General features: G+C 39.4%; 1 protein-coding gene across 1 annotated transcript in view; it reads left to right on the plus strand.

Moving 5' to 3' along the window:
- Nucleotides 1-10655, plus strand: part of DDX10 (DEAD-box helicase 10) — a 188946-nt gene extending 178291 nt beyond the window's left edge. The window contains exon 18 of the mRNA XM_032990776.2: nt 9965-10655. Within this exon, the coding sequence (XP_032846667.2) occupies nt 9965-10151 (187 nt within the window). The 3' untranslated portion in view covers nt 10152-10655. The remainder of the gene's footprint in view (nt 1-9964) is intronic.
- The last annotated feature ends 1069 nt before the right edge of the window (nt 10656-11724 follow it).

Here is an 11724-nt window from a genome sequence, read left to right on the forward strand (position 1 = left end):
AGTTTTGAATGTAATCTGGGTTGCAGGGAGTAACTTTGAGCACAAAAAATACACTATATAGATATGGAATTTTTTCTGCCATATATTAAGACTTGTTAGGTTTTAATTTACTAAGTGTACTTTAAATGTGCTGTTTGGACTATGTTTGGAGGTGACTTTAGAACAAAGTGCACTGTTAGAATATTTTCCATAGTATACTATCTACACTGTATCTGTGTATTTGAAATATAACTTAAAATCTAAGAGGGTTTTACCAATTAAATTTTATTATTTTAGATTATGAATTTTGCCTTGAGCCTGTCAACGAATCATTTATTTGGAAGGCTGGATTTTATTTGCTCTTTGGAACTTAGTCATATGTGGAAGCTAATTTGTTTAAAAATAATATTTCAGATTTTTAATAGGAGATGCCAAGGCTCATCAAATAAAACACATATTTTCTTTAAGATGGTATATGGATTTAAGGTCTTCTGTATGTTTGAAAATGTAGCTGATAGCCATTTAAAATCTCAACATTATTCAGTGCTTTAAAAGGTGGTCTTGCAAACACGCTGTTAAAACATAAATTTTCTTACAGTTTTCACATGCAATAATGGCACATTCTTGCCATGCAAACCCTTCTGACTTACACATTTTTTTTGGCATTCATTTTATGACTACAAAGTTGCAATTTAGTTTTGCTTCCTTAAGTAAAATGGTTGTGTAAATCTGTCATGTTCATTTAGTGCTCTAGGGGTTATAATCTGGCTGGGTCACTCTTTTGGTATAATTTTTTTGGGCATTTAAACCATAATGTCTAGGTGCAAGACTTTCTCAGGTTAACAAACAAGTCTCAAGAATTGCTATCACTTGAGGCTTCATAACCAGCCACTGTCAACTTCAAGACACAGTACTGGTCTCAGTTGTTTGTCCTAACTTTTGGTTGATTCTTTCATAATAGGAAAGGTTCTTCACTTCCTCCAAGGGGATTTTAAAATGTTTTTGTTCATTTTTCCATCTTTACACAATGAATACTTCCCTGCTTTCCACTCTTTTCTATGTTTGCTGGAGGACTACGACAACGGGTAGTAGATGTTTTCAGCCTTTGTTAAAAAGGCAAGAGGACTGAAATTTGGAAAATGAGTCAAATTGCTTCAAGTTCTCCAGCATTTAAACTGGACGGGAGTTAACCAGGACCCAAAGAGCAGTTTCAAACAGCTTACCTAGACCTGACCTTCACAGCTTACTAGAAGAGGCCACATCAGTTTAGGCGCTGCTCCAAAGGGAAAAGTACTACAGATAAACCTGCAACATCAGAGACCACAATTTTGAGTTTATTATCAGCAGCGATTTCCAGAAGTAGATAGCAGAGACACTGGTATTGTATTATATTATATCTGGAGACAGGCTGGGAGTGGATTTGTCAGTCATTACTAAGGATAGTAATTAAATTGAAGTGAGTGGTGAGAACAGCCAGAGCATGTATGCAAAAGGAACTAGGAGAGTGGAAAACTGGGGTGCTCATGAGTGCAAGAGCAGTGGGCAACAATGTACCAGTAGATAGATTTGGAAGATGACAGGGTCCTGGACAAAACTACTTTTCTAGGAGTGCCTGAAAGGAGTGTATCAGAATGAAGAGCCATTGATGGCTCCGGTGTGCAGTGCAGCATGTGGTGGTTAATCCCATGTTGGCTTGAGCCTGCCTAGGGAACATCAGTCATGTCTTTGTAGGCTAAATGGATTTGGCCAGGGTGAGAGTTTAAGTACTGGCACACGATTGTCCATACGGTCCACAACTGCTGTGACTTTGGATGGTGCCAACTAGAGCTCTTCTGGGCAATGTCCCAGTGTATTTTGGTGTGTTAGGACAGGCCAAGGACTGTTTGCAGTAGACAGTGTTGATGAAGCCACATTTGTTTTAGACATGTGTGGGTAAAAAATGTAGTGGTCTGTTCTGTCTCTGAAGTCAGCTTTGAGGTTCAGTGTAGGTATGTCTGGAGTCTTGTGAGGTGCTCTGAGCACCTCTTAGAAGGCTCTAGTGAAAGCAGAAGCACAACTGAAAGAGGAAGATGCAGTGAAGGACATTTAGGGCTGGAAAAAGAGGAAATCAAGAAAAGCAAGAGAATGTGTATGATCAATAAGCCTATGGGTAGAGGAAAGTGGTAGCTGGAGAGACTGGTGGTGAGTATAAGTCCATGGAGAAGTGGTATTGATTTTGCATGAGGGAGGAAGGAGGTGGAGGGGGAATGTATTCATGAAAGTAGGAGGGAGGATGATGGGGATCAAGTGAATCAAGAAGAAATCTTGCTGTCGATGGGAAGGAGGGGTTTCTGTTAAATCAACACTGTTGCCTCATGTACCTCCCTTAGAACTGTCACAGAATTGTATGATGAGTTGCTTTTGGGGCTGGGAAATATTGACCTAATGATTTTAACAAATCAGCTGAAAGTAGCACACAGTGAAATTAGGCTTTGCGATTAGAAAATACAACTGTTCTGTTCTATATTTCCAAAATTCAGAGGTTTTGCTCAAAATGTTGGATTAAAATAGAAATATGTTGGTCTATACTAGCTGCTACTTGCTTTAAGGGTGAAAAAAAAATGCTTCTAAAAGGGATAATTCAAAGCAATTATGTGAGACCTAGAGTATCTTCTTTCAGCAGTCTTTAAAAATAGACCATCTGTCCATGCTTTAAGAAGTCAAAACCACTGTTAATCTTTTCTCCCTCCACCCTAGCATTTTTTTTTAAATTGGGGGATCTATACAAATCATGACTTAAATTTGCCTTTGAATAAAATTCCCTTCCAGCCATACCTCTACAAGCAGAGTAATTAATGACTCCAAGCATGTAATACGAGATTAATTTTTGTATATCTAGCAACATTCATCATGTTTGGTTTAAGGCTATCAATGTAAATTGTTAATGAGGTGAAAAATTTAAGTGTATCGAATAGGGTGGAAGGAAAGCAGATGGATTTCTTAAATATTAATTTTGCAGTCAAATTGAGTTTTTGATATTTCTAATCCCTCAACCTCTTTAAATAAAAATGTTGAGGAAGAACAAAGTTACGATTGACCTCATAGTTACCTTCTTTAAATCTTTAATAAGTGCAACTGATTGCATTAACTCTTAGATCAGCATGTAAAAGATCTTGGGCCAGAGAGAAAAGGAGAAATGTCTTAGTTCTGGTACTGTTTTGTTTGTGGTTTTATAGCTGGTTGCCAGCTGACAGGTGTGCAAGTCAGCAATCAGTGCTCCTTGGTTGTGCACCTTCCTTTATTTATGACAATCATGGGCAAATTTCAGTTTCTTATACCTTCTTTTTATCCAGGATGCTGATGTTGACCTGCTAAGTTTTATGTGATTCTTGATGTGGTTGACATTACATTGTCTTTTGAAGTGATTCATCTGCAAATCATGGTGCTCCCTCTAATGTACATTATTGAGGTCATATCAGTGACTTTGTGAAAGCCAAAACTTAATGTTGTGATGGCCAAAAAAGCACCGTAAGACAGGCATTGAAAAAGGTCTCTGTTCAAGGGCTTGATCATGCTGTTTAGCTGCAAAATTAGACATTGAGACATTGGAGTGCTGTTGATAAAGATTCAATATTCTTATGCCATGAGAGTCTTTATGACAGTTATACTCTGGCTCACTGTATGAAATGGACCTGATGGTAGAATTTCCTAGTGACATTTGGTAACCTTTGCTCTGCAGGTCAGACTAGATCCTTCCTGTGGTTCCTGTAAACTTGTCAGCTACAGAAATTACCTTTTTAAAAAAAAAAAAAAAAGGACAAAATGTACTGTGTCATCAGTAAGTGTTTGCATGAGTGAAGGAGAAATGGGATGAGTATTTGCTGAAACTCTGCAGTTCAAATATTAACTATCAACAATTGGAGGATGATAGTGGTCACACAAAAGAGGAGAGGAACAGATTTGAAGAATGTCAGTATCAGATAGATGAAATTGAGGAGGTGTGAATGGATGCAAAGGTTAGGTAGGTGGTTAGCAGCATCTCCAAAGGCAGCGGCACATTTCAGCGGAGATTAAGCCTCTGACAGAGGGACATACAGCAAATCAAAATGGCTTAATTGAAGCCATGGTCACCTCCAGCTGGAGCAGTTTCAACCCAGAGCAGTGATACTCGATCCATATGAGCATCAACCCCTGAAATATTTCAGTTTTAAGACTAGTGTATAAAGATAAGCTAAAATTGCTTAGCCCAAATACACTGCAGGGAAATTCCAGTGGTCCAGGGCTGGGTCAGGTACTGCTGCTTTATGGTGAGCAGTGTCTGCAATGACAACGGGGAAGAAAAGTGCTGTTACAGCTTCAGACATCTGATTCGAGTCCACTGCCGCTTGTCCACAAGAGACCTTAGAAAGTAAAGGTGACCTCAGAGCAGAAGTGAGATGTTGATGGTTGGTTTGAGTGCTTTTTCCTGTCAAATCTTCTGTATACTTCCCATGCAATAGTAAGAAATATTAAGTATACTGTCTTGCTAGTCTGGTTTCCGTTTACTTTTTTTTTTTTTTTTACTTCCATATTATGGTACTTTATCTCCAAGGCAGACTTGTCTTTTGCTTTTAGTACCATTGCACTGGTATTTTATTACAAGTAGATAATTCATCCCTTTTCCTGCAATTGTTTTTTATAAATCTAGTTTTAGAGCTGTTTTGATTTACATCAGTGGAATGGCCAGTAAGGGAATCATAGAATCATTTAGGTTTGAAAAGACCTTTGGGATCATTGAGTCCATCCATTAACCTAGTACAGCCAAGTCCAGCACTAAACCATGTCCCCAAGCACCACATCTACACATCTTTTAAATAACTCCACGGATGGTGACTCGACCACTTCCCTGGGCAGCCTGTTCCAATGCTTGACCACCCTTTTGGTGAAGAAATTTTTCCTAATATCCAATCTAAACCTCCCCTTGATGAAACTTGAGGCCATTTCCTCTTGTCCAATCACTTGTTACTTGGGAGAAGAGACTGACCCCCACCTCACTACAGCCTCCTTTCAGGTAGTTGTTGAGAACAATAAGGTCTCCCCTCAGCTTCCTTTTCTCCAGGCTAAACATCCCCAGTTCCCTCAGCTGCTCCTCATAAGACTTGCTCTCAGGACTCTTCACCAGCTTTGTTGCCCTTCTCTGGACACGCTCCAGCACCTCAATGTCTTTCTTGTGATGAGGGGCCCAAAACTGAACACAGGATTTGAGGTGCAGCCAAACCAGGGCCAAGTACAGAGGGACAATCCCTTCCCTAGTCCTGCTGGCCACGCTATTTCTGATACAAGCCAGGATGCTACTGGCCCTCTTGGCTACCTGGGCACACTGCTGGCTCATATTCCGCTGGCTGTAGACCAACACCCCCAGGTCCTTTTCCACCGGGCAGCTTTCCAGCCACTCTTCCCCAAGTCTGTAGCATTGCATGGGGTGGTTGTGACCCGAGTGCGGGACCTGGCACTGAGCCTTGTTGAGACTCATACAATTGGCCTCAGCCCGTGGATCCAGCCTGTCCATATCCAGAAAATAACATGACACGATATATTTTCATTACCATTTCTATGTGCTGTAGCATTCTGACAGCAAGTAAGAAAGAAGCTGCACTGGGCTTTATGGAAGGGACTGCAGTAATTAATCTTCATTAGGATTGCTGTCATGGCCTTGTGAATTAAAATTTATTATGTGGAAAAAGGTTTGTGACACAGCATGTTTGATTAGCAAAATGCGAATATTTATGGGATAAATTATTCCTAACTTTTCTGAACTGTATTTTATTAGCAGATTCATTCATTATTCCTGTACATTTCTTTGGGAAGGAGCTTGTGTGTGCTGTATTGCAGCCTGGAAACTTGACTCATGGCCTGCAATTCAGTGGCAAGGGCGGTTTGTTTCCAGAGCAGTGCTGGTAAACCTGGGGTCTGAAGCAAGCTCTCATAAATGTTCACTGAAGCAGAGCCTGTCTAGAGATCTCACAGCACCACATTGTTTAAGCAACAGCGACTTGGCTGCGTGGCTGCACGTTTCAAATGGCCGACTCTCAAGCACGTAAAATCTAAACCTTACAGCTTGTCAAGACATACTTTGAAGCCCAGAAGCAAGTTAAATACTAACAATTGAAAGCTTTCTATTTTTCCTGTTATCACCTCAAAATACACTTGTGAGATTATTTTTTAGTAGTTGAATTAGAGTTTCTTGGTGTATAGCCATCAGTGTCATTGTTAGATCGCCTGTTTCCCTAATGCCATTCATATGCCCTTTATTTAAGGGACAGGATTCATAACCTGTGCTTTGGTGTTTGAGTAATAAATATTACCAATCAGATGATAGTATCTTCTGTGTTGTTACAGCTGTGCAAACGGTGACCACAGAAATTACTGTGCCTGTTGATAAGTCGACTGTTAGTACCTCCTTGCCTGTGTAAACACAGCCCATTCCAGTAAATCCTTCCAGCAGGCCGCTTCAGACCACGCAGGTCGTTCAGGCGGCTGAAAGGCTAAATTGCACCAGATGGCAAAAGGAAGGAAATGTAATCCAGCTGCACATGCTGCTTTCTAAGTGCTATAAATAGAAGATGAAAAGATGCACTGGCTTTGGTTTGGATCTGAATTGTGTGGGTTTCTAACTATGTTGTTCTGTTAGAAAATAGTTCACCTTAGAATAAATTTATTTTGTTTTGGCTGTTTTTGGATGCCAGCTGGTAGTGCATCAATTTGTGTGTTTGTGAGGAATAAAGGACCACTTATGTCCATGGGAAGATAAAAAGATTGGCTTTGCAGGGTGGGCTGACAGGTCAATGGAGATGAAGGAGGAATTCATTTGATAAGTGCAGAAGTCATCCTTAGCTGCCTTTTCACACAACCATCTTACGTGCACACCTGAGAATTACACCTATTACATCTCCTCCAAAGAGCTTTCTGTCCAAACAGCTAAAGAGAAGCACCCACATGGAGTACAGGATACCCTTTTGGCATTGTGATGCCAGACATCTCTCCTGGTGATTTTCCAGCTTCCTTTTAAAATTGCCACTTCTACCCTTTGTAAAAGCTACATCTCTGATCCTCCAGAGTAGCACAGCCCCTCTCCACACCACCCAAACCACCGCTGGCAGAAACACATCCTGCAGGGAACAGGGTTGGGATTTGGACTAGCTGATCTTTAAAGGTCCTTTCCAACCCAAACCACTTCTATGGACAGGCACTGTCTGTTGTCTCTCTGCACCTCAAAATTATGGACATCTTATTCGCATGTTCCACGTGACTCTTTGCTTTCCTTCGTAAGTTGCCTTTATGACATACTGTGTTCCTTCTACTTTTTGTGTGTCATGAAAACACAAGCTTTTAGCTCTCTTCAGCACTTGGTGGCTTTGCTGCTGCTTCTTCCTGTGTTACGCATTCCTCCATATTCACCTCTCCAGCTTACAGCCCAGGAGGGGTCAAACTGGTGTGAAAGTAACACCTGTTAATATGTAAATACATCTTTAGTGTGCACTACTAATTAAGCATCATGATCCCTCATTAATAATAAGAAACAACTCGACTCAGCATAATCTTCCTGCAAAACTTATGATGAATATTAATCATAATTATGTTGATGTGCTTTTGTTTTTGGAAAAAATTAGAAATCTCACAGTTCCTTCTGAATGTTTTTCATATTTAAAAGTTACACCTGACAGACAGCTAGGCTTATGGGCCTCTGAAACTCCCAAAATCAATATAATTCTTGGTATTTAATCTACTATTTCATAACTTGTGAGATTTCTGCATTGTTTTAATTGCTAAGGTGGTTTGCACTAACGTCCTAGATGAAGCGTCAGTCAGTTATGAATGCACAGTGGACTTCAGAGTCCATTCAAATGCTTGGAAATAATTGGCTCTTTTGTAAACAAGCTAAAACGCTTTTACTTAATGAGGTTTCTGCCTTTTAAAATGAACCCCTCTACTCTCTTCTGATCAAAGTGTGTACCATTAAACTCCAGGCCAAACCCATACTGGCCACTTGGAAAAGTGAGAAGTCTTAGTGCTTTAGAATATTTTCACATACTGTCAGTATATCTTCAGCATTTACGGAAATGACAGCTCAAAGCCAGCAGAGTTGCTATATCCTTTGAAACGTTTAGAATTTCAGAAGTATTTGGTGCAGTCATCAGCTATTCATAGAATGGTTAGTGTTGGAAAGGACCTTTAAAGATCACCTAGTCCAACTCTCCTGCCATGGGCAGGGACATCTCTCACTAGGTCAGGTTGCTTCACACTATTTATTTTGGACAGACAGGGAAGGACAGTCTAAAGGTAAGGTGTTTTGTTTGTTTTAATTGTGGGACTGCAGGGTGTTTCTCGTAGGATTTCCCTCCTCTCTCTGTGCGGTAATGAGCAGTCAGGAGTTGGCACCGTTCTTCCATGAAAGGTGGGATGGATGAGAGAGGGAGGCAGGTCACAGGTCTGCAGTCCAGTGCAAGGCCATCACGTCTCATGTTATTCCTTCGTCTCGATGGAGAGGCAGCCAGAAAGCACAGTGTGCGAGCCAGGAGGAGGAGGAAGCGTTGTGCTGCCAGTCCCTCTCGGAGAGCGTTCGGGAGCTTCTTGAAAACTGCCATGTTTTGAGGTTAATGTTTGGGTTAGGCTGGTTTCCAGTGAGTGGTGAAACCAGTGTTTCACAAACTGGTAACTATTAATGGAAAAACAAGGTAGGCAGCTGAAGGTGGTTTGAATTGAGCACTGAGTTCCTGTGCTGTGCTGGCTTGAAGGACAGTATTCTCCAATCTGAACTACTTGTTACTTAACAATTAGAAACTACTGTTCTAATTGTTAACTAATCTAAACAGTACTTCTGAATTAAACATTTCACAGGCATTACATTTACACTTAAGCATTTATAAAAATTAAGACAAATACTTTTTGAAATATTTTTTCCAAGTATAAAGAATTTTATGCGTAGAAGTTTGTAGAATTTTATGCGTAGAAGTTTGTAAAATTTTAATTGAAAATATGAACTTAACTATTTTTAAAAAGCTTAAACTCAGCCTTTGAAGTTCCATTTTTATTTTTGTTATGTTCTTTAAAATACAAACATGAGAAATTGAGAATGCCATTTTGTTTCAGTTAACTTGTTTGGAAAGAATGGTTTGGAGTGAATGGGGTTGCATTCTCGGGTTTTTGTATGAATTCTACACTACAGCATAGGACAACGAGCTTTCTGTAACCTGGTACATGGATACTGTATCTTAGAATAGATTTAGTTAGACTAGATTATTTTAATCTTAAATGAGAAGATTCATAGCAAATTTTCTGTTGTGGACAAAAAACACATGAAAGCTTGGGCTTTCCCCCTGTTGCTGTCATGTGGCCGTGTGATAGAAGGCAAAGTATTAAAGCGGATATGCAGCCGTTCCGTCCATATTGAAGGCTGCAGCACAAGAAATAGACATTCACCGGGGAATATAACTGGGTTTGGGTTTTTCTTCTTCCTCTTATGGCAAAGAAGTGGTTAATAGTTTCCAAGGAAGGCTTCTGAAAGAAGGGGAAAAAGTGGCTTGAGTAAGAAGGAGCCACATCAAAACTGTATTAGTTGTAGGACTCGCCAATGAAAATGAGAGTTCTCATAATTTTATTTTTGTCGCATATTTATTTTAGACAAGATCTTAAATGCATGTCAGGGTCCGCTGACACATCATTGAATCAGTTTTGTCAAGTTGTCTGTCATTCTATAAGGCAGCATATATTAGGTAAGACTGAGAGCAATATCTTGGTATACTGTAATCAATTAAGGCAGCAGAACATCCACCACCGCCTGGGTCTGAAAGCGGTTCTAATTTAGACATTCGGAGTTCATCGGCTTCTACTGCTTCACCCTTCTGAATTGTGGTTTTGTTTGCTCTTATCTTGACATAAATTTACCTTGTTTAAAATGAATTGTTTGATTACATGATGATATTGATTACCACAGTTGTTAAAAGGACTAATTGATTTGTTTTGGCAGTGAACTCGAGAAGAGTGGAAGAAAGAAAAGAAGCTATAGCAACAGTACTGCAGCAGGAGAAATGCCACCGAAAAGGAAGAAGGCAAAATTCAGCCAAGAGGACGACCCCTATTTGCCATTAGATACTGGGCTTTCTCTGGCAGAGGATGAAGAGCTTGTACTACATCTGCTCAACAGTCACAGCTAATTATTTTTCTGCACATTTTCTTTTCTGGGACATCTCCACAATTTTGTCAGTAGTCTACACAAAATGAATTTGGTATCTGGGCAGCTGGGTACTGGTGGATATAGATAAATGAGTTCCATGTGCAATGGGATTGCCTTAGATTGGCTCATAGATTATAAACAATGTTTAGTTTGATTTATAATGCTTTCTAAATGAACTTTCCAACCTAAATCCCCAGATATCATTTTGCGGTAACACATTCATAATTTAAAATCTCCAAGTTCTGAAGCAATTATCTTTTTTTATTTTAATCTTGCTTTAAGTAAAACAGGATGCTCCTTTCTTGACTGTGTCAGGTTTGTTATTTTGAAAGATAAATGTGTACTAAAATTATTGAAGAAGAAATACTGTTGGCAGCTCAAATCATATTACTTAAAAATGAACTGCATTTTTACTTCTGTGTATCATGCACGTATTTTTAAAATATTTTAATAAAAAATTCTGAAGCATTGCTGTAAATGTTTGGTGTCTTTCAGCTTTGTTATGAAAGCATTTATTTACCCTCCAATTATAATTTGTATTATGATTCTGTCACTACTGTTAGGCAATTCAGAAAACCACTTTTAGAAGCTAAAACTGAATCTTGCATTTGAAGCCCACATGAATGAGAACACAGTGATGCCACAAAAAAGTAGGGCATAATACTGCCTGATAAAACTGGTTACAAGTTAGATTTTGGGGCAGACTTACAATTGGAAGTAAGCTACTTATTTTTTGTTATGACCAAATATAATGAAGAAAATAATTTATCGTTGAGCATACTTTCAAGTTTCATCCCATCAAACTATGGTTGGCTGTTGCAGATTTTGTGCATGCTTACCCATAACCACTGCACCTTGATGAACAGCAGTAAGATGTATGCTATGCAGGTCCTTTCTTGGGAAGGGGAAGAAGCAGGCATTCTTCCTGAAGCAAAACAAAATAATACAATACCAAAATCTTATTTATTTAAGTAGATTTTCTTCTCTTGCTTGCACCCAAATGCCAACTATGAGCCAAATTAGCTGTCTTGCTTGCATTCTTGACTGCCCCCTCAAGAGTATTGGCTCATTGTTCAGAAAAAAGCATGGTAAACCCTTGCAGGCAGTATGGAGAACGATGAAAACTGCTGAGAGTTTTGCCCATCTCTGAAATGACCCAGGCAAAGGGGAGGCTGCTCTGCAAGAAAAAGAAGGGGATCAGAAAAATCCAGTGTCTTGTTTACTGACATAAGTTTTTTGACAGCAGAGAGGTATGTAAAGTGATGATTGTCTGTTTTCATCAGACCCATGTCTTAGTGAAGTTTACATGGCAAAATACTGAGTGAAACACTGAGTAAAATGCCTGAGCACCTTGCCCTTTTGCTTCCCTTCAGCAAATCATAAAGTACATGTTGTCTCAAAAAGTTGTATCTGTTTGGTCTTCCCATCACCTGTACGAAGAACTAATTAAAGTAAATACTCCTTTCTTTTCAATATCAACTTTTCCCCTTTTTTTGTTACAGAAATCTATCAGCACCAATTCAGTACAAGCCTTTCATCCTCTCCCTGTACCC

This window comes from Tyto alba, unplaced genomic scaffold (assembly GCF_018691265.1).
Source record: "Tyto alba isolate M040663 unplaced genomic scaffold, T.alba_DEE_v4.0 Super-Scaffold_2, whole genome shotgun sequence".
Lineage (NCBI taxonomy): Eukaryota > Metazoa > Chordata > Aves > Strigiformes > Tytonidae > Tyto > Tyto alba.